Source organism: Pseudophryne corroboree, chromosome 6 (assembly GCF_028390025.1).
Source record: "Pseudophryne corroboree isolate aPseCor3 chromosome 6, aPseCor3.hap2, whole genome shotgun sequence".
NCBI classification, from domain to species: Eukaryota; Metazoa; Chordata; class Amphibia; order Anura; family Myobatrachidae; genus Pseudophryne; species Pseudophryne corroboree.
In genome coordinates, this window is record NC_086449.1 from 406,479,520 (window position 1) to 406,502,433 (window position 22,914).

Below are 22,914 nucleotides of genomic sequence, written 5' to 3' on the forward strand. Positions count from 1 at the left end.
CAGATATATAACCTGAGTGATCATCAATTGACATTACAAGAAGAGGAAGTCCTTAAAAAGGGTCTCAAATTCGCCCCATCTAACCGCTGTGATAAGTTTGACGTGTACGTCGATATAGAAAGGTTCGTTAGACGTCTAGCACTCAAAAGATATTTTGATGATAAACCTGAAGAGGCCATGCCACAAATTGAAGGGGAGGTTAGATTGAGACGTAAGTCTACTTTTTACCCTAGACATAAAAAGGGCAGTTTTGTTGAGGCCTTTGAAAAATCAGTTAAAAGTGATTTGGAGAGTATACGTCTGAAACCTAATAGGAGAATGAACCTTACCAAAGGGGAACGGAATGCAATTAAAACCCTTAGAGACAATAAGAATATAGTGGTTAAACCTGCCGATAAGGGGGGTAGTGTTGTAATAATGAATCTAGAGGACTATAATGCTGAAATTTTTAGACAATTACAAGATGGAGATACGTATAAAAAGTTAAAAGGAAATCCGGGTGTAAGCATTAAGGAAAAATTAGAAGTTTTTTTTGGCCCTATATATGTCGAAAGGGGTGATAAAGAAAGAAGATAGCGAGTTTATGATGATTGAAAATCCATCTATACCTGTGCTTTACGTACTTCCAAAAATACATAAAAATAAAGAAAAACCACCCGGACGGCCAATAGTGGCTGGCACTAACTCCTCTTTGTCTAATCTATCATTATTTATAGATAAAATCTTACAACCTATAGTAAAATCCACACGGTCATACCTTAAGGATTCCATTGACACTATTAATAAACTTATGAAGGTGGAGTGGCAGCCTGGTTTCCTATTAGTTACAGCGGACGTAACATCGTTATACACGATCATAGAACATCAATATGGATTAGAGGCCACCAAGTTTTTCTTGGAAAAACATGGCATGAAGGAAGATATGATAGACTTCGTCTTAGATGGTACCTCCCTCATACTAATGAATAATTTTTTTTGGTTCCATGACTCGTTTTATTTACAGTTAACGGGTACAGCGATGGGCACCAGGCTGGCGCCCAGTTATGCGAATTTATTCATGGCCCTCTGGGAGGAGAATTCGGTATGGGGGGGTCATCAGTGGGACGCCAGCCTGGTGTCCTGGTATCGATATATTGACGATGTTGTATTTGTGTGGGGGGGGGATCGTAGTTCCCTGGATACCTTCTGCACACATCTCAACAGTAATCATTATAATATTAAACTTTCATTTAATATAAGTGAAGTAGAAGTCAATTTTTTGGATCTGAAGATCCATGTAGATGGTGGTAAGATTAAAACCAGTAACTACGTGAAGGATACTGACTGTAATTCGTTCATTGAATTTACCAGCAACCATCATGCAAATTGGTTGCGTAGCATACCAATGAGCCAATTCCATCGTATCCGAAGGAATTGTACAGATATAGAGATGTATGAGCAACATGCGAATACTTTACAAGAGCAATTCTTAGAAAAGGGGTATGATCCTCGGGTGATAGAAAAGGCGAGAGAGACTGGAGCTGGTTTAGATCGAGCTGCTTGTTTGAATAAAACGAAAGATAAAAGCAACTCGGGTGGTGAGATAACATTTATCACAGGTTACAATAGCCAATATAAACAAGTAGAAAACATTGTGAGAAAACATTGGGACACTCTCGCTAGAGATCCAGCATTAGAGGGTCATATCTCCAAAAAACCTAGATTCGTATATAGGAAGGCAAAAAATCTGAGGGATAATGTTGTGAGCAGTGTGCTAGCCGTTCTAAAAATGCAGACTAGAATTAAGTCCAAGGGATTCTACAGATGCGGCACATGTATGATGTGCCGTACCTGTAGAGATAAGAGGAGTAAAGTCACAGAGTATACATCAACACAGACTAAACAGATCTTCCCTATTAAAGACTTTTTGACCTGTTCAACTAAAAACGTTGTGTATTTACTCGAATGTGCCTGCGGGTCCCAGTACGTTGGACGTACCACCAGGGCCCTGAAAATACGTATGGCAGAGCACGTTCGAAACATTAAAAAAGGAATGGAGACGCATAATGTCTCTTTACATTTTAAGAACACACATAAATGTGACATTAACCAACTTGTCAGTTTTTGTGCAATTATGAACATAACCCCTAATTGGCGTAGGAAAGATGAGGAGGAAAGGTTGGCAAAGGCAGAGATGAGGAAAATTTTCGAACTCATAACATTACATCCGAAGGGCCTCAACATGGACTTTGAGATGAAATGGTTCCTTAAATAATTTAATAAGAAATGTACCCCCGATGTTCAATATTCTAAGGGAAATATGAAATCTTGGGCATCTAGAGTTTGATATAGGGGATGAATAGGAGCACTTTTGATCTCATTGGAATGGTACTATATATGAAGCAGTTTGATAACAGAAGGTCAATATAATGAAATATTTATATGTGCATGTTTAGGGGATGTAATATAAGATAAACTGTTTGTGGTTATAATTGTGGGCATATGAGAAGGATATAACTAATGTGTATTTATTTCTTCCTGTATATCCAACTGGGGAGAGTGGAACAGCGGTTTGCGTTCCATATTGATGTATTGAACTTCCGGTTTGCGTTCCAAAAGCCGGATATGACGTATCGCAACTTTTGAAAAATCCCTTCAGTGTTTTCGGCTCACGATGGAGAAGCCGGATATGACGTATCGCAACTTTAGGAAAATCCCTTCGATGTCTGCGGCTCACGATGGAGAAGGGGGACATGACGTGGGCGCCTTGAATGCCGGAGGGGCGGTCCGTATCCATGACGATGCAGGAACATTGATTACAGTTGCCTGCGCTGAAAGGAAGTAACGGCCAGCGGACGTGTAATATCCATGACAACAGGAGGAAACAAATTGAAGGGGATTATGGGGAGTAAGAAAGGTGTATCTAGCTATAGTAGTATATGGACATATTAATCCAGGATTGGGGACATCTTTGCAATAGGGAGTAATGATTATGGAATTACAGCCGCTTTTTAGGTTTAACCAATTAAATATGAATTGAGGATTTTTATTACTGTTTTTTGGGATTATGAGTAATATATTGGATGTATGCACTCATTGTCTGATAAAGGATGTATACAAAAGGTTTTACAATTAATATCTGTATAGAAATATGATTTTTTTGTTTGGAGTAATCCTATTGGTTGACACTGTCATGTGATAGGGATAGTGGGTATAAAGGACCGAGAGGATCACTTCCAACATTACACCCTGAGGAAGGATTGACATCCGAAACGCGTTGGTGATTTGATGAGAAGACCCCAGGCCTGAACCAACCACTTACTTGGACACCTACTTGATTGGTTTTAACATCTTTTCCAGTAGTGGGTTGTACCCTACCCCCCATTCCAGCTTAGGGGTGTAAGTGGAAGCGGTCCTGCCTGTCCATAAATTGGGTACTTCTATATAAATTTTCTGTATGGAATTTTAAATCTCTTTTATGTGGACTGTGGTAATTAAAGAGAAAACCAATGTTTTTTATATAAATGGACTGATGGAGTTTTTTTAAAAAAAGAAGTTGTTGCGGAGCTGTATACACATATACATGATCGATAGAGGATTCCAAAGAAGGAGGATCCATTAAAGATACCTTTGTATGCACATAGGGCTTATCGTTCAGGTAAGCTTGGTTCTAATGACCTGTATGCTATAGATGAGGATGTGATAGTGCCTTGAATTGAAGAGAGGGAGAAAGAAACCTTTATGGGAACATAGGGCACTTGCCGAAGGTCAGTTGCCGGTGACAGTATAAGTGAACGGCCAATTGTAGAGACTCCCTTATAAATACCATTTCACTCTGTTTTTTTGAGGATCTTAAAACATAAGGATTCCAGATTTACTTAGCAGCGCTTGGAGATCGTCCACCAGTGTATTGTTGTATGTAGAAAGAAGTGGTGTTCTTTTGGACGAATATCAAGCTGCAGCTAGGGCGCAAGTTATTGTTTCATTGTTTGTATACATACTTACCTATGTTCACACGCCGACATCGGTCCTCTTCTCCATGTAGAATCCACGGATACCTGAAAAGAAAAGATCAATATACTCACCTCAGCCAGGGTCCAGAGATAAATCCACGTACTTGGCAAAAAAAGAAAACGAACACACGGACCACCGGACTGAAAGGGGTCCCATGCTGACACATGAGACCCCTTACCCCGAATGAGACCTGTCAGTGACAGCTGTCACACAAAGGTCTCTAAAGCCAATCAGGAAGCGCAACTTCGTTGCGCTCACCTGATTGGCTGTGCGCTGTCTGTGCTGTGACAGCGCATCGCACAGCCCCGTCCATTATATGGTGGGAACTTAGCGGCTAGCGGTGAGCTCACCCGCCGGTCAGCGGCTGACCGCGGGTAACCCCCCGGCTAGCCGCTAAGTTCCCACCATTGAAACTAATGGAGCGGCTTTGCGATGCGCTGTCACAGCACAGACAGCGCACAGCCAATCAGGTGAGCGCCACGGAAGTAGCGCTTCCTGATTGGCTGAAGGGACTTCAGTGACAGGAGTCACGTGATGTCCCGGCATTCGGGAGAAAGGGGTCTGATGTGTCAGCATGGGACCCCTTTCAGTCCGGTATGGAGCGGGTATTTGCGGTTTGTTTTTTTAACAAGTACGTGGATTATACTCTGGACGTGGATGTACCTCTGGACGCTGGAAGGTGAGTATAATTTTTTCACAGGTACCCTCGGATCGTCGGAGACCGTGGCAGTCGGCGTGTCAACATAGGTAAGTATGTGTGTGTCGGTAGTGTGTAATAAAGTTTTACTATCAAGGTGTCTGTGTACTGTTTTTATTTGGGTATTTTTTTTCCAGTAGTACTACAGGTACCAGCGGGCCCGTTTTTCTCCCGCATGCTGGTACTTGTGGTTCTCCAAGTACCAGCTTGCGGGGGAGGCTTGCTGGGACTTGTAGTACTGCTGGAAAAAACAATATTCTTTTCATTATCACAAAAGGCTATCAGCCCCCCCATCCGCAGCCCATTGGATGGGGGGGGACAGCCTCGGGCTTCACCCCTGGCCCTTTAGTGGCTGGGGGGGGGGACCCCTTGATTGAAGGGGTCCCCACTCCCCCAGGGTACCCCGGCCAGGGGTGACTAGTTGGATATTTGATGCCACGGCCGCAGGGCACTGTATAAAAGTGACCCCCGGCTGTGGCATTATCTGTCCAGCTAGTGGAGCCCGATGCTGGTGTTAAAAATACGGGGGACCCCTACTCTTTTTGTCCCCCGTATTTTTGGCACCAGCACCAGGCGCAGAGCCCGGTGCTGGTTTTAAAAATACGGGGGATCCCTGCCCAATTTTTCCCCGCATTTTTAGAACCAGGACCAGCTCGAAGAGCCCGAGGCTGGTTATGCTTTGGAGGGGGGACCCCACGCCATTTCCCCCCCCCCCCCCCCCCCCCGTTTTTTGAAATCGCGGCAAAATCCGCCAAATCGGCCGATTTTCGCTCGCGGTTCTGGCGAATCCGTTTTTCATTGAATATGGTGAATTCCGGCAGCCACCTTCCGGAATTCACCTGTCGAATTAAGTCGAATTAAAAAACGGCGAAAAATTGCCGCGATTCGCCGTGAATTGCATATACCCCTTAGTCTTTTATTTATATAGCATAAAGCCAAGAAATTAACAATAGCTGTCAATAATGTCAATGATATTGTATATTTGGGCACTTTTGAAAGACGGGGTCAAATCCTTAAACATTGGGATTGTCAACAGACATTAGGAACTGTTGGCAACTATAAAAAACTGCAAAATCCCTGCAGTTTTTTAAATTGTTGGCACTGTAAAAATACTGGCCAGTGTCTGCATCTCACAGGCTATTAAATAAGGGCAATTATGCTGCAGGTTCTGTGAGGAGTTATATATTTTACTGTAAAGCTGCGTACACATTAGATGACCATTTTTAACGATATGCACGATAACTTTTATGATATTTTTGCCCATAGCGTCTAGTGTGTACTAACTATATTGTGAGGTCGTTAGCAATATCGTTCAGTGTATACGCACTATATAGTTTGCACGGCAGTCAAGGGCAAACATTAGACGATATCACTTATGGCCCGTATTGTCTAATGTGTACCCAGCTTAACTGATCTTCCAAAAATGCTTATTTTACATGAAGCACTATTCAATATCTGTACCTTCGTGCTTTGGCTTCGCTTTTACATATACATGATATATATAAAGTTTTTAAGGTGTGTGTATTCAGATCTGTGCAGGTTGCTTTGTTGTGCAAGCATAATGGGTTTCCTTCTGTATTTACTCATATAATTGCTTCGTGAACGACTAGGTGCAGAAGCCAGAAGAAGAAGAGAAGCCTTCATCATCAAGCAACCCTGTGTTAGAGTTAGAGCTGGCGGAAGAGAAATTGCCTATGACGCTTTCCAGGCAGGAGGTGAGCTTTCTGATCTAATGCTGTGAGTCCTATTTCTGTGTAGCAGATACAGCACAGGATGTTTCCTTTCTACCATGAACAACACTTGCGGCTAGCTATGGCTTGCTTGTCACAGTTTTCCTCAGAATCTGACAGATTTTTCTTTGTAGTCTAAATATTTGGATTAATACTTGATTTTGAGCCTCATGTAACACCTTATGATGGACCTCATTCAGGTCCCGACGCTCTTGTGGCGAATGCCACAAGGTATCGATGTTCAGTGATTGACAGCCTGATGCCTTTTGGGATGGGGAGGGAACGGCAATGGCCTCTGTTTCCCAAAATGTAAGCGTGTTGCTGCCATTGTTGGAAAGGTACGTGTCCAGGATCTCCACCCAAGGACAGGGCGATTCTGGCCTCTTTGCGTGACGTCACCTGCTGCATTACCACATTAGTACTATTGCTGGTGCTTCTATGTAAGTAGCAGCGATAGCTGTTCCATCCACATCTGAATGAGGCCCAATAACCGTGGGGGTCATTCCGAGTTGATCGCACGTAGCAACTTTTTGCTGCTCGTGCGATCAACTAGACGCCACCTATGGGGGAGTGTATTTTAGCATAGCAGGACTGCGATCGTTCGTGCAGCCCTGCTATGCTAAAAAAGTTTTGTGAAAAAGACCAGCCCTGCAGCTACTTACCCTGTGCGATGAATCCAGCGATGAAGGTCCTGAAATTGACGTCAGACATCCGCCTTCCAAACGCCTGGACACGCCTGCGTTCACTGCTCCACTCCCAGAAAACGGTCAGTTGACGCCCCAGAACGCCTTCTGCCTGTCACTCTTCCTTCGTTGTTCTTGTCATTGCGGCAACGACGCGTGTGCATACTGCGGCCGGCGCACATGTGCAGAACTGATCCGTTCACACCGCTGCGACAAACAGCAGCGTGCGAACGGGTCGGAATTACCCCCTGTGTGTGGTCCTCGTACAGAGAACCAAGCATATGAAAATATATTTACTGTTTTAATCCTACTTATTTCTTCAAATAAAAAAAAAAAGTGTTTAATGACAGGAATACTCATTTGTTATCACAAACAATATCTTGGTAGGATCTTGGTTTGTGCTAGTGGAAGTGTATGGTGGATAATGGGTATTTACTAAATATTTATTACAAGAGTTATCAGTTTGGTCCAGTTTCGGTTACCTTTGGTTTAATAGTAGGGTTTTCTGCTGCGGGGTACACTGGGCTCCACAAGGATAGACATTGGGGTGTAGAGTAGGATCTTGATCCGAGGCACCAACAGGCTCAAAGCTTTGACTGTTCCCAGAATGCACAGCGCCGCCTCCTCTATAACCCCGCCTCCCTGCACAGGAGCTCAGTTTTGTAGTTGGTGCTGCAGTAAGCAGGCACATAACAGAGGGGCTGCTCCAGGCAGCCCTAGGAAGAGCTTTTTTTGAAGAAAAAAAGTGAAGACTACAAGGGCAGCAGCAGTGGTAAATGTCAGAAGACATTCACTGCTGCAGCTCGAGCTCTCCCCAGCGGCGCTGTACACTCCCGAGCCCTGGTTGCCGGGTAACTACAGCAGGAGGCTCCAGTTTTCTTCACAGTCAGGCACACACGACGGGGGCTCCTCGGGATCGCGTGGCCGCGCTTTGGGAGGTGGTAAGTGGGTCCCGCTTGAGGGACCTGGTCTTTATCACGATCCGGCGCCTTCAGTGGGAGGCGGGCTGCGCACGCTGGTGGTGGACACTGTGGCAGTACAGGCGATCCCACTAGATCACCAGGGCATGGGTGCAGGTCAGGTTTTCTCTAAACCATTTTCAGTAGCCCACAGTACCCGGTGGTTTTGCCAGCAGGGGGATAAGGCTTAGACCTGAAGCCCCAGCCCCAGGGCGCCATTTCCCGCAAATGTTCCCGCCCTGGAGCTGCATATCTGTCTCTCCCTCACTCCCTGTCAGTGTCTGGGCGCCATTATCTCTCAGCTTCACTGTTCCTGGGACTGCTTGGGCAAATCCTCCTGTGTAAAGCCGCCTGGTTGTCAGTGCTGTGACTTTACATGACACTTAAGTATTCTACCTGCCTTTTTAGACAGTGCTAGTTAAGAAAGAGTGCATTTAGTCAGGGTTTTCTAGTACAATTACCCTGTGATATACATCCAGTTCTTACTGTGCAGTGTTATATCTATTGTCTACATAGATAGATAGATATATATATATATATAAATATAAGCTAGTCCAGTGCAGTATTATTGTTAGCAATAACCTCTGCATTGTACAAACTGTGACTATCTGTGTGTGCATTAGGTAGCTGAGTGGTGTCCATTTCGTGTCTTTCACTCAACTTGCTATCCCTATATTCTATAACCTGAGGAGGCTTGGTGCGTCAGGTTTTATATTGATATAGGATTTTCACAAAGATATACTTTAATACGTATTTTTCTCTGTGATTTAATCACCATATCTCTCCTTTATCTCTGCTAACGCTGACTACACTGCGCAGGGGTTTGGGTAAGCGGTATTGTGCTGCTGATAATTGTACTGTGTTACCTGATACTGCAAGTTATATCATGTCTGCTTCTGAGTGTAACGATTCTGGGGCTGAACACACTACAGGTGTTGCTGAAGCCACAGACCCCTATGAGGAAAATATAGCAGCTGGGGGCTCTGGTTCTGGGGGCTCCTTGCCCCCCAGTGGGACTGTGGCAATGGGGGTACATAATGACCCACCATGGGCCGCTTTTTCTACGCTTCTACATACGCTAGTTAATAAACTAACACCCCCTATGGGACCCCCCTTTGCCGGTACAGCCGTATGTGGTCCCTGCAGCTAACCCGCCGTGGGCGGACGATTTATCTGCTCAATTGAGGAAGTTGAACAAGTCCCTGACTACTAAAAAGTCTGACCTTTGCTCGCCTAAGCCCAAGGGGTCCTCTAAGCGAGCTCTTCTCACAATCCACTGCTGTCACTGACACCTCGTCTGATGAAGACGGCACTTACACTGACCCCACAGGTTCTGACTCAGATACGGCTGATGGGGAGGGTAGTTCACATGTGGATGTTCCTGATCTTTTGGAGGCTATTAAGTTGATTCTGCAGATTACGGATGATCCCGAGCCATCCGTCCCTCCTAAGAAACGACATAGGTTCAAGCGTCAGAAGGTGGTTAAACAAGTTTTACCTCACTCTGACCACCTAGTGGATATACGTCCGGAACCCTGGGAAAACCCGGGTACGAAGTTTGTGCCTCAAAAGAAGATGCTGGCTCGCTATCCCCTCGCACCAGAGCTGTCTAAGAATTGGGAAACGCCTCCTCCAGTAGACTCACATGTGACTAGGATGGTGGTTTCCTCAGCTCTACCTGTCACTACCGTCACGTCTCTAAAAGAGCCTACGGATAAACGTGTGGAGGGTTGTCTGAAAGCGATTTACACCCTCACGGGTGCTGCACAAAGGCCCACTATTGCAGCAACATGGGCTGCACAGGCTATTGAAGCATGGGCCTTGGAGTTAGAAGCTGAAATCTCTTCTGCCCATGCTAGACAATGCTGGTCATATATTGTCACAGCTTCTCGCTATATTAAATACGCGGCTTCTGATGCCGGTATCCTAGCAGCCAAGGCCTCTACTACATCAGTCCTGGCTCGCCTGATATTGTGGCTGAGATCCTGGTCTGTGGATCTGGACTCTAGAAAAACCCTGGAGGTACTCCCTTTCAAGGGAGATATTCTGTTTGGGGAGGACTTAAATAAGATAGTGGCTGACTTGGCTACTGCCAAAACTGCCTGTCTGCCAAGTACCGCTCCTTCTGTGTCGAAGGCTAAAGGTACTTCCTTTCACCCCTTTCGTCCTTCAGGTAAAGCAAAAGGTCAGGCGTACAACAAGCAGGCCCGTACTTCCAAACCTGGTAAGCCAAAGCCCAAAAAAGCTTGGGCGGCCCGTCTGCAAGCTTCCAAGGCCGATAAGCCTGCCGCATGACGGGGCGGGCCTCCCCCTGGGGGATCCCAGGGTGGGGGGCCGGCTTCTAGGGTATACCCAGGAATGGTTGAAGACCACTTCAGATGCCTGGGTACGGGAAGTCGTCACTCGAGGTTACGTCATAGCCTTCAAAAACCGACCCCCTCATCGATTTTGCCGGACAGACGTCCCGTTGGACCAGACAAAGGTAAACACTCTACTTTCGGTGGTACAGACCCTCCTGGATACAGGAGTCGTAGTACAGGTGCCTCTTGCGCAGAGGGGCTGGGGGTACTATTCTCCGCAGTTTCTAGTCCCGAAACTGAATGGGTCCTCCCGGCCCATTCTCAACCTCAAGGCATTGAGCAAGTTTGTGAAGGTTTCCAAGTTCCGTATGGAAACCCTTCGCTCTATAGTTCTGGCCTTGGAACCTGGGGACTACATGGTCTTCCTGGATATACAAGATGCTTACCTGCATATTCCTATAGCAGCGTTGCATCAGCAATACCTGAGGTTTGCGATTGGCAACCTCCATTACCAGTTTCTGGCGTTAACTTTTGGTTGAACAACGGCTCTGCGAGTCTTCACCAAGGTCATGGCGGTGGTGATGGTGGTACTCCGCCGTAAAGGGGTTAGGATACTGCCGTATCTGGATGACTTGTTAATCCTGGCAAATTCCCCAGAACTTCTCCTACGTCATCTGGATATGACGGTCCGGTTTCTACAAGCCCACGGGTGGCTCATCAACTGGAAGAAATCCTCCCTGGTCCCTGCTCAGAGCATGGTGCATCTGGGAGCGCTATTGGACACTCACAATCAGAGGTTGTTCTTGTGTTGAGAAAGTCCTGAAGCTTCAGGACAGGATTCGTTGCTTTCTTTCTCGTCCGCAAGTGTCGATACATTCGCCTGTGGCTCCTTGGGACTTGTCGGTGGTTTTGGAGGCGCTACAAGAGTCTCTTTTTGAACCTCTTGGTTCAGCTGATCTTAAGTGGCTTTCCCTTAAGGTGGTGTTTCTGCTGGCTATTGCTTCAGCTAGAAGAGTGTCGGATTTGGGTGCCTTGTCCTGTAGTTCTCCATATCTGATATTTCACCGTGACCGGGCGGTTCTTAGGACTCGTCCCGGATATTTGCCTAAGGTGGTTTCCTCGTTCCACCTTAACCAGGAGATTGTGGTTTCGGCACTTGTTTCTCCTGATCTGTCTCCCAAAGAGCGGTCTTTGGATGTGGTACGGGCTCTCTGTATCTATGTGAAGAGAACTGCTTCTATTAGGAAATCTGATTCTCTATTTGTACTGTTTGGATTTCACAAACGGGGCTGGCCTGCTCACAAGCAAACGTTGGCCAGATGGATTAGAATGGTGATTGCACATGCTTATGTGAGGGCTGGTCTGTCGGCTCCTGCTCACATTACGGCCCATTCTACTCGGTCTGTTGGACCTTCTTGGGCGGTCCGCCATGGTTCGACCCTTGAACAATTGTGCAAGGCGGCTACGTAGTCCTCAGTGAACACGTTCATAAGGTTCTATGCCTTCGATACTGGCGCTTCCCAGGATGCTTCCTTTGGACGCCGAGTTCTTGTGCCCGCTACAGTGCGTCCCCTCCCATAAGGAACTGCTTTAGGACATCCCCAATGTCTATCCTTATGGAGCCCAGTGTGACCCGCAGCAGAAAACGAGATTTATGGTAAGAATTTACCTTTGTTAAATCTTTCTGCGAGATACACTGGGCTCCACAAGGCGCCCACCCTGACGCACTTAGCTTCTTTGGGTTGATATGGTATTAGCCGCTGACACTTCTCTTGTCGTGAGAGTGTGGTGTATGTGGCTACTAACCATTGTCGTCTCTTTTCCTGCTACTGCATTGGGCTGGTTAACTAAAAACTGAGCTCCTGTGCAGGGAGGCGGGGTTATAGAGGAGGCAGCGCTGTGCATTCTGGGAACAGTCAAAGCTTTGAGCCTGTTGGTGCCTCGGATCAAGATCCTACTCTACACCCCAATGTCTATCCTTATGGAGCCCAGTGTACCTCGCAGAAAGAGATTTAACAAAGGTAAGTTCTTACCATAAATCTCGTTATTCCACACCAAATCAACCCATGTTTCAGATTGTAATGAAATTTGGTATAATAAATGCTGCCATAGGTGTAAAGAAAACCTCAATTCTTAGGCTGATATGTTCAACGGTTTTGAAGTTATATGCCTTTAAAGCTGCACTTTTTTTTTCACGAAAAATGTGCTATTAATGTTTTTTTAAATTGCACTTGCATCTCACCTAATTAAGCTAGAGAGTTGTGCAAGGTTATATTTTAAACCTCCTTTTTATGGACTTTCATGTGATATGTAACACAGCAGTATGTTTCCATAAAAATAAAACACAACATTTTCTCAAAAAGATTCTTCACGTGGAAACATACTTCAATTGTGTTAAATAGGCGCGCCTTTAAATAATTTCTGGACAACTACAAGCCCATTGGTCACTAAGTTAAGCCCACCCAAACCTATCTTGTCCCTGGACCACTTGTTAGTGGTCCAGGAAAATGTAAAAGGTGGTACCTATTTAACACAATTGAAGTATCTTTCCACTTAAGTTTATGCACCTGCACAGAAGTGGGAGCAGGCGCTGTCTGTGGAATCTCATCCCCAAACACACCTGAAGAGAAACGTGCATTCTTCTGATGAAGTGAACTGGGGAAAAATATTGTAAGTTGATTTTTAAACACAATTTTCATGAATCACTCAAAAATGAAAGATCTTATAGCAAGTGATCCCAAAATAAAACTTTGGGGATTTATTGACAACAACAGTACGAATAATTTTTGAGATTTTTTTTTTCTTTCAAAAATAAAAAAAATTGGCTTTTGAGAAAATCAAAATGTGTTTGAAAAAAATTTTAATTTACATTTTTTTTTTTAAGGAAACGTGCTGCTAAAGCCCATGAAAAGAGGTTTAAAATGAGACCTTGCCCAACTGTTTAGCTCAATTAGGTGAGATGCAAGTACAATTTAAAAAAAACATTAATAGCACATTTTTTGTGAAAAAATTGCAAATTGCAGCTTTAAAGGCATATAACTTCAAAACTGTTGTACATAGCCTAAGAATTGGGGGTTTTCTTTACACCCATGGCAGCATTTATTATACCAAGTTTCACTACAATCTGAAACTGTAAAGGTGTGTACACACGGTGAGATAAATCTGTAAGATTTTGACTATATAGTCGAAGTCTTATGAAAAGTTAGTGCATATCTCAAGGTGTTAGCTTGCGATACAGATTCGATCCTGATGCGCGGTCCCATGGGGTCGGTATCTTAAGGCGAGAGACTGTGCAGGCAAGTCAATCTTGACTATATAGTGTACTATCTAGTACAAAGTATAATCAAAATTGGCACTTAGTCAAAATCGTACATAGACAAAATCTCAAGCACAGACAGTACAGATTATGACTATCTGGGCTCTGGGGGAGTTCAAGGGAAATCGCATAGTCAAAATTGGACATAGCAAGTATCTCACTGTGTGTACACACCTTAAAGGTGTGTACACATGGTGAGATTCGGGCTAACCCTGATTCTCACTATGCGACAGGGACTAGGTTGGTATCGCAAGCACATAATGACTGTAGTTGCGATATTGACTGTGCGATTTTGGCTAAGTGTCAATTTTGACTATCTTTTATATGAGATACTCAAAATTGACTTGCCTGCACAGTATATCTATGCTTGCGATGCCGACTGCGCATCGGGATCGCAAGGTGACTTTCACCTTGCGACCTGCACTAACTTTTCTTACGATTTTGACTATATACTCAAAATCTTTAAAAAAATATCTCACCATGTGTACACACCATTAGTCTGAAACCTGTGTTGATTTGGTGTGGAATAACCCAGTAGCATTTCTCAAACAGAGATGGAAAATGCATGCAGCACAAATAGGCTTTCTCCTAGTGAGGTTTCTAGCCAAGTGCAACTCCTAAGAGAATCAGGCCAGTTCTCTGAATTGCAGTATCACACTGGGAATGGTAGATTGCTTGTCACAGAGGTGAGTAGGGTGTTCAGTATTGCCTTTTAAAGAGGAGGTCCTAAAACACATAACAAGAACTCTTGAATACAATTATCAAGGCTCTGGTGTGTCGGGACCATATTCTGGCCATTCCCTAGCCTGCCACAGCAAATTTGTTTGCAGCTACTGATGCCCCAGCATCTTAGGAGACGCTCTGTCTGAGACAGCATAGGGTTGTTTAGTGGTCTGATGGCCTGAGTAATTTTCCCGCTTATGTACGTGAGCGGCGGATAAAAGAGGACAGTAGTGAGTGTCTCAAGATGTCATTAGCAAATTTTCGAAAGGACGCTGCGAATGAAACCATAGCTGCACAGACAACTGCGTCTACCTCTGAGTCAGGGCCCATATTATTTAGAGCACAAGTTCTCAAACTCGGTCCTCAGGACCCCACACGGTTCATGTTTTGCAGGTCACCTGTAGATTTTTGAAATGTGACCGTTGGTGACACACAGTGCAGCTCCTGGGTGACATGGAAAACGTGAACCGTGTGGGGTCCTGAGGACCGAGTTTGAGAACCACTGATCTAGAGCATTCAGCTCTGGCAAGGTGCATCGTATCTACACTGCAAATTCATCCAAAATTTTAAAACAAATAAATATATCTGGAGACTGTGGACCTGATTCTCAGTTGTACGTTAATGGTGCCGCAGAAGCCATTTTTAACTCTGAGGATATGGAAAAATATGAACAAGTAACAGCTAACGGGATTTGTATAGAGACACACCAGAGCCTACGCAGCTGACAGCTCCTGTGTACACATTCGCAGCATCGATGCAGATCCAGGAAACATTGACTACCTGAGTGAGTCTGTGGTCACTCAGAATGGTCGCCACAACTGAGACACCAGAGATTCTTGCTTACAGTGTAGCAGTCGGCGGCTGATAAATACCTTTGACAAAGTCACGTGGAGCGTGACGAAACGCGTTAGGACTCCGCCTCCAGCTCACCTCTACTCCGGTGTTACCACTGATACACCATTTGCCTTGCTCCGGTACGAGTGCTTCCAAGCTTCCCACCACCGCCGACCGCGGCTCTACAACACAACGCTGGCATTATCCTTTACACCCGGGATATCATCTGAACCTCCATCACGCCGCATAGCGTAAGTGGGCACTGCAGGACATCAGGCCGAGGACGCTCGGCCCATCGCCAGCCCACAGGAGAGGTAAAATAATCACCTTGAACCAGGTGTTTTGAAACAAACACTACTCTGGGATTACAGTCCCTCATATAATTGCCAGCGGTTCTGTGTTCATACCTAGTCAGCTACAATCCGGGACTGCCTTCACATCTTTCTTTGCCGGTTATTTGCAAAGCATTCATCGGTTATACAGGTTGAGTATCCCTTATCCAAAATGCTTGGGACCAGAGGAATTTTGGATATCGGATTTTTCCGTATTTTGGAATAATTGCATACCATAATGAGATATCATGGTGATGGGACCTAAATCTAAGCACAGAATGCATTTATGTTACATATACACCTTATACACACAGCCTGAAGGTAATTTTAGCCAATATTTTTTATAACTTTGTGCATTAAACAAAGTGTGTGTACATTCACTCAATTCATTTATGTTTCATATACACCTTATGCACATAGCCTGAAGGTCATTTAATACAATATTTTTAATAACTTTGAGTATTAAACAAAGTTTGTGTACATTGAGCCATCAGAAAACAAAGGTTTCATTATTTCACTCTCACTCAAAAAAGTCCGTATTTCGGAATATTTGGATATGGGATACTCAACCTGTATCAATTATGGACATTCTCTTCATTCACTAATGATATGAACTTATGCTCATTTATGTCCAGATACGGAGTATACAGAGGTGATTTATAATATACGTTTTTAGGTTTTATATGCAGTTTTTATTTTCATATTTTATTTTTATTCTTATTTGATCTACAATATTATTAAATCTGTATTAATTTTGAATTGTTGGCTCTCATCGTCTCATATATTTCCTGGAACTCAGCGCTTTCCGTTTTTTCTTCCTTTCCATCTCCCGCAAAGAAATCGCTTCCTGTTAATCACAGACTACCGATAATCATTCAATTGTGAAAACATTGACATAGCACACAACTATAAATCATGCTTAAGTGCATTTAAGCAGCATAAGCAAATGTATGTGTCACAGTGTGCATGGACATGACTAGCGGCAGTAGTCTTGTGCTTACACATATGCACATGGGGTATGGGAAGGGTGTGAACATGCACTTTGGCTACACCCTTTGATATGTGTTGGTATTTGGAGTTTACACATATTTTGAAATACATTACATTTAAAAATGATTTTTGCCCCTGCACCAGACAAGCATAAAGTACAGTATGGGCCTTTGCCGGAAGATAATTGTACAGCAAGCATCTATGCACTGTATTTCAGGTTGTAACACAAGATGCAATTTAATAAAATGATGATGTGGAACCGCAAGTAATAATGTATAGGATTTCCAAAAACCATAGTGTCCATCAATGTAATTAATGCCGCTTTCAGACATGTGACCCTGGAATTTGCAAAGACCCTGGTCAGGAGCAGGGTTGCTGTCTCCTCTTACACATGGAGAAATCCCAGGCTGATGTGCGTTCACATGCTAAAACCCGGGATATAGCTGCGTGTGTGAAAGGGGTATTAGTGGCCTGGAAATATCAAGATCACTCGTAACTAAGGCCAGGACACTGGGCTGAAAACAGTTAAGTTCAGTGTCCAATTAAACGTTTAGATTGGGGCTTTTTGTGCAAAAGAGAAAAGTCAAATACACAATATTCAAACTATATTAAAAGTCACTTTATTAAAAGTCAGATACAAATAACTTTTGGTATAAAATATCATTTCCAATTTAACAGCTCAATTTGTGTAGCATATAATTGCATATTGCTAGGTTTACAATTCACCTGTGAGCTATATCTGGAATTGGCCACATCTAACTATTTCTCTGCCAGAACTCTCGCAATTCTATTTCTTCTACTAATGATGGGATAGGTCTACTGTATTCCTAAATGCAATCTGATTGGCACTTTAATGTTAAATTCTAATAAACCACAATCCAGTATCATCTTGAATAATAATTAACCAACCGTTAAGGTTGAATAAGCAATTGTTTTTTACTTTTGTGTAAGTCACTGTTAATAATAGGTTAGGTTTTTTTGGCATAATCTAATTTCTGCCACCTTTAAAATTGCATCCAGCACTTAAACAATGTGCTTGGCATTAAATATTTCAATTGGAGCAGATGGAATCACAAGTATGCTAATTTCTCTCGGCCTCTTTGAATACTGCGGACCGACAGTCCTGAGCTGAACACTACTGTTTTACGATTTGTTACTTGATTTACTTGTGGCGCCCTCAGGTGAAAACTATGGTTTGACTTTGTGCCAACTGCAATGACAGTCACAGGATGTGTCTATGAGTTTTAGCTCGGACAAAAGCTTACTTTCTAAAGCACAGAAAACAACACTGTGTTTAAGATGTGTCAAGTACAGTGCATCCAGAAAGTATTCACAGCGCTTCACTTTTTCCATATTTTGTTGTGTTACTGCCTTATTCCAAAATGGAATAAATTCATTTTTTCCCCCTCAAAATTCTACACACAATACCCCATAGAGACAACATAAAAAAAGTTTTTTTGTGAGTTTTGCAAATTTATTAAAAATAAAAAAAAAACTAAGAAATCACATGTACATAAGTATTCACAGCCTTTGCTCAATACTTTGTTGATGTACCTTTGGCAGCAATTACAACCTCAAGTTTTTTTGAATATGATGCCACAAGCTTGGCACACCTATATTTGGGCAGTTTCGCCCATTCCTCTTTGCAGCACCTCTCAAGCTCCATCAGGTTGGATGGGAAGCGTTGGTGCACAGCCATTTTCAGATGTCTCCAGAGATGTTCAAATGGATTCAAGTCTGGGCTCTGGCTGGGCCACTCAAGGACATTCACAGAGTTGTCCTGAAGCCACTTCTTTGTAATCTTGGCTGTGTGCTTAGGGTCGTTGTGCTGCTGAAAGATGAACTGTAGTCCCAGTCTGAGGTCAAGAGCATTCTGGAGCAGGTTTTAATCCATGCTGTCTCTGTACATTGCTGCATTCATCTTTTCCCCTATCCTGTCTAGTCTCCCAGCTACTACTGCTGAAAAACATCCCCACAGCATGATACTGCCACCACCATGCTTCACTGTAGAGATGGTATTGGCCTGGTAATGAGCGGTGCCTGGTTTCCTCCAAACATGACGCCTGGCATTCACACCAAAGAAATAAAGCTTTGTCTCATCAGACCAGAGTATTTTGTTTCTCATGGTCTAAGAGTCCTTCAGGTGCATCTTGGCAAACTCCAGGTGGGCTGCCATGTGCTTTTTACTAAGGAGTGGCTTCCGTCTTGCCACTCTACCATACAGACCTGATTGGTGGATTGCTGCAGAGATGGTTGTACTTCTGGAAGGTTATCCTCTCCTCACAGAGGAGAGCTGTAGATCTGACAGAGTGACCATCGGGTTCTTGGTCACCTCCCTGACTAGGGTCCTTCTCCCCCATTCGCTCAGTTTAGACGTCTGGCCAGCTCTAGGAAGAGTCCTGGTGGTTCTGAACTTCTTCCATTTACAGATGATGGAAGCCACTGTGCTTATTTGTACCTTCAAAGCAGCAGATATTTTTCTGTGCCCTTCCCCAGATTTGTGCCTCGAGACAATCCTGTCTCTGAGTTCTACAGACAATTCCTTTGACTTCATGCTTTGTTTGTGCTCAGACATGCACTGTCAAGTGTGGAACCTTATTTAGATAAGAGTGTGCCTTTCCAAATCATGTCCAATCAACTGAATTTACCACAGGTGGACTCCAATTAAGCTGTAGGGACGTCTCAAGGATGATCAGTGGAAACAGGATGCACCTGAGCTCAATTTTGAGCTTCATAGTAAAAGCTGTGAATACTTATGTACAGATGGGTCCTCGTTTATCTTGACCTTTAATAGGATTAACGGAGACTCGCCAGTTGGATTTAATCCCCTACTGTAATGACTTAATCCCCTGCTGTATTGTTCTCTGTATTGTATTGCAGCTGAGAACAATAGATGACGGGTTTATGCTAATAAGTCATGTTGTGCCTAGGCGTAGAAAACTAGTCAAGATAACTGTGGACCCATCTGTACATGTGATTTTCTTAGTTTGTGATTTTTGCAAATTTATTAAAAGTAAAAAACTTTTTTCACGTTCTCATTATGGGGTATTGTGTGTAGAATTTGGAGGGAAAAATGAATTTATTCCATTTTAGAATAAGGCTGTAACATAACAAAATGTGGAAAAAGTGAAGCGCTGTGAATATTTTACGGATGCACTGTACATTTATTTATATGTAATAAGAACTTAAGGGTTGGGAATATATAAATACTCTTCCGTATGTAAAAGACTAAATAAATACAAATTATCTCTGTCTGGGTGGCTTTAATTTATACATAATGCTGTGAAGACTAATAATAAAATGTTGACACCTTGATATACTGTATAAGATGTGTGTAAAGGTGATGGCTAACCAAACAGCACATATTGTATAGGATATCTTGCTATCATGGTCTGAAATATTTTCCACATTTTAAATTTAAAATTGCGATTTCTATTCTCTTCTGTATTTCTAGAAGGTATAATTACTCCTTCATCAAGGACCCCTTAACATGACAAACCAAATAGATTGCTTTACTCCTCATATATTTAGGAAAATTGTGCTCCTTATTCACTCTGACAGCCACATATATTTTAAATACAAACTTGCACTGATATTTTCTCTTACGTCCTAGAGGATGCTGGGGTCCACATTAGTACCATGGTGGGTATAGACGGGTCCACTAGGAGCCATGGGCACTTTAAGAGTTTAACAGTGTGGGCTTGCTCCTCCCTCTATGCCCCTCCTACCAGACTCAGTTTAGAAAATGTGCCCAGTGGAGCCGGTCACAGCTAGGGGAGCTCCTTGGAGTTTTCTTAGTTTTTTTTATTTTAAAAGAGTTTTTAGGTTACAAGGAGGCTGCTGGCAACAGCCTCCCTGCTTCATGGGACTTGGGGGGGGGGGGGGGGGGAGTAGGAACCAACTCTAGAAGTTAATGGTTCTCTATCTCCGCTGACAGGACACTGAGCTCTTGAGGGTTCTGATCGCAAGCCCACAAGGCGACCGCTTACTCCCGCAGCACGTCGCCACCCCCTAACAGAGCCAGAAGAAAGAAGAGTGGTCAAAATTTCCAGGGAAAGTGGTCTGGAATCCACCCTTCTGATAAACGTTCTGGAACTAAGAGCCATATACAACGGCCTTCTTCAAGCGGCACATCTTCTTCAAGATTAGGCCATTCAGGTTCAGTTGGACAATGTAACAGCAGTGTCCTACATAAACCAACAAGGCGGAACGAAGAGCAGAGCGGCAATGTCAAAGGTAACAAGAATCCTCCTCTGGGCAGAAAAGTATGCGGTTGCGCTGTCTGCAATCTTCATTCCGGGAGTGGATAACTGGGGAGCGGACATCCTCAGCAGACACGATCTCCATCCAGGAGAATGTGGCCTACACCCGGAGGTGTTTGCAGAGGTGACGAGCCAATGGGGTGTTACTCAGATAGACATGATGGCCTCTCGTCTCTACAAGAAGCTTTGGAGGTACTGGTCCAGGTCACGAGACCCACAGGCAGTGGCAGTGGACACCCTGGTAACTCCATGGGTGTTCCAATCGGTGTATGTGTTCCCTCCACTTCTGCTCATCCCAAGGCTTCTCAAGCTCATAAAAAGATCAAGCGTTCAGGCGATCCTCATTGCTCCGGATTGGCCACGAAGGGCTTGGTACGCGGATCTTCTGGAATTACTGCTGGTGGATCCGAGGCCTCTTCCTCTTCACGAGGACCTTCTTCAACAGGGCCCGTTCTCTTATCAAGACTTACCACGGCTATGTTTGACGGCATGGAGGTTGAACGCCAGATCTTAGCTCGGAAGGGTATTCCAAAAAAGGTAATTCCTACTTAATACAGGCTAGGAAGGGAGTTACGTCCAAACATTACCATCAAATTTTGAAAAAGCGTGTGTCTTGGTGTGAAGCCAAGAAGTTTCCAACGGTGGAGTTTCAACTGGGACGGTTTCTCCTCTTTCTGCAAGCAGGTGTGGACTTGGCCTGCTTGCATTTGTGAAGAATGCATCTGTTAAGAATGTGTTTTAAGAATGGAGTTAGAACCGGAACTGAAAACCATCTCTCCTCTCTTCACAGGTAAAAAAACATCATCCTCATGCTAATATATCTGAGTCTCTCATCTCTCTCTGGCTACAGTTTTCACACCCCAAGAAAGTTTGTCTGCAAATGTCTGTGATCCTTCTTCAATGCAAAATCCCCTCTTAATTAGCTGAACTTCTGATGCCAGCTGATATAGTTGGAGCATTTAAGAGCAATATTATTAAGGCCTGCAGTCAGGACTTGGCCTGCTTGCATTTGTGAAGAATGCATCTGTTAAGAATGTGTTTGAAGAATGGAGTTAGAACCGGAGTTTGAACTGGATTTGGACTACGCTAAAATCTCTAATTAAACTAGTTCCCCAAACACTGCAACTCAGGACCATCATGTGGTCTCTCCTCACCTCTGCCATGAGAACACCAAGACCAATGCCTACTACTCCTCTGTCCAAGAACATCGTGACTGCCCCCGGGAATACCCCTCAAGCTGAGCAGGGAACTGAGGGACGTACGCACCAGGACCAGACTTTGCTGGGTCAGTTCCATTGGACATTAGTGTGCTCCCCACATTCTCACACCCACCTTCACTGCTCTCATGAGACCAGGTCATTTATCATTTTCACTAAATAATGTTACTACAGTTTTCCTGCAAATGTGTTTTTTTTCCTCTTCTCTTTCTTCTTACAGGGTACTTCCACCCCACTGTGTGCTATTCCTATAATGTGTACCTCCATTGGTTGCAAACCCTGCCAGCAGTAACCTACGCAGTGCGCCCCACATGGCTGCCTCGGATGGTTCCTCCGTGGGCAGGGTGTGCTTCATTTGGATCTTTCCATGCAGGGCATAGCATACTCCTACACACGTGTCAGTTTTCCCATACATGCATTTGGCCCTTGTATGGCTCATCTCCCACTGTGTAACCTTCGTAGTGCGCCCAACATGGCTGCCTTATCTGGTGCGCTTGTGGATGGTATGAAAAATACATGGACCTGATGGTTTTAGTGGAACCCTACTCTGAACTTAAGGACTCTGCAATCTCCCCATTTTGTGTTCTCTTCTAGGGGTGGACTATTCCACCCTGGGTAATCCTACGCAGTGCGCCTAAGATGGCTGCCGCATCTGGTACCTTGTGAGGGTGGAATACACAACCCCTGGAGGTTATTACCCAAAATGCCTACACCAATCATGCATTATTTTTTCTGTCTTTATTGTCTGTGTGGTTTATCTTTTGATGTAATACTTAAATCTTCTGCATTATGTGCATTGTTTGAGTTCTAGTTGGCGCCGCGGATGGCTGCCTCGGTGCTTCTCTGCCAAGCAGCCTTTGTTTTTAGTCTTACATGTA

The 22,914-nt window shown here is 44.0% G+C and overlaps 1 protein-coding gene across 2 annotated transcripts in view; it reads left to right on the top strand.

Annotated features, from left to right (window-relative positions):
• PRPF18 (pre-mRNA processing factor 18) overlaps window positions 1–22,914 on the top strand; it is a 165,939-nt gene that overhangs the window by 15,333 nt on the left and 127,692 nt on the right. For both annotated transcript variants that reach the window (XM_063926901.1, XM_063926902.1), the window contains one exon: window positions 6,301–6,405. In XM_063926901.1, the coding sequence (XP_063782971.1) occupies window positions 6,301–6,405 (105 nt within the window). The remainder of the gene's footprint in view (window positions 1–6,300; window positions 6,406–22,914) is intronic.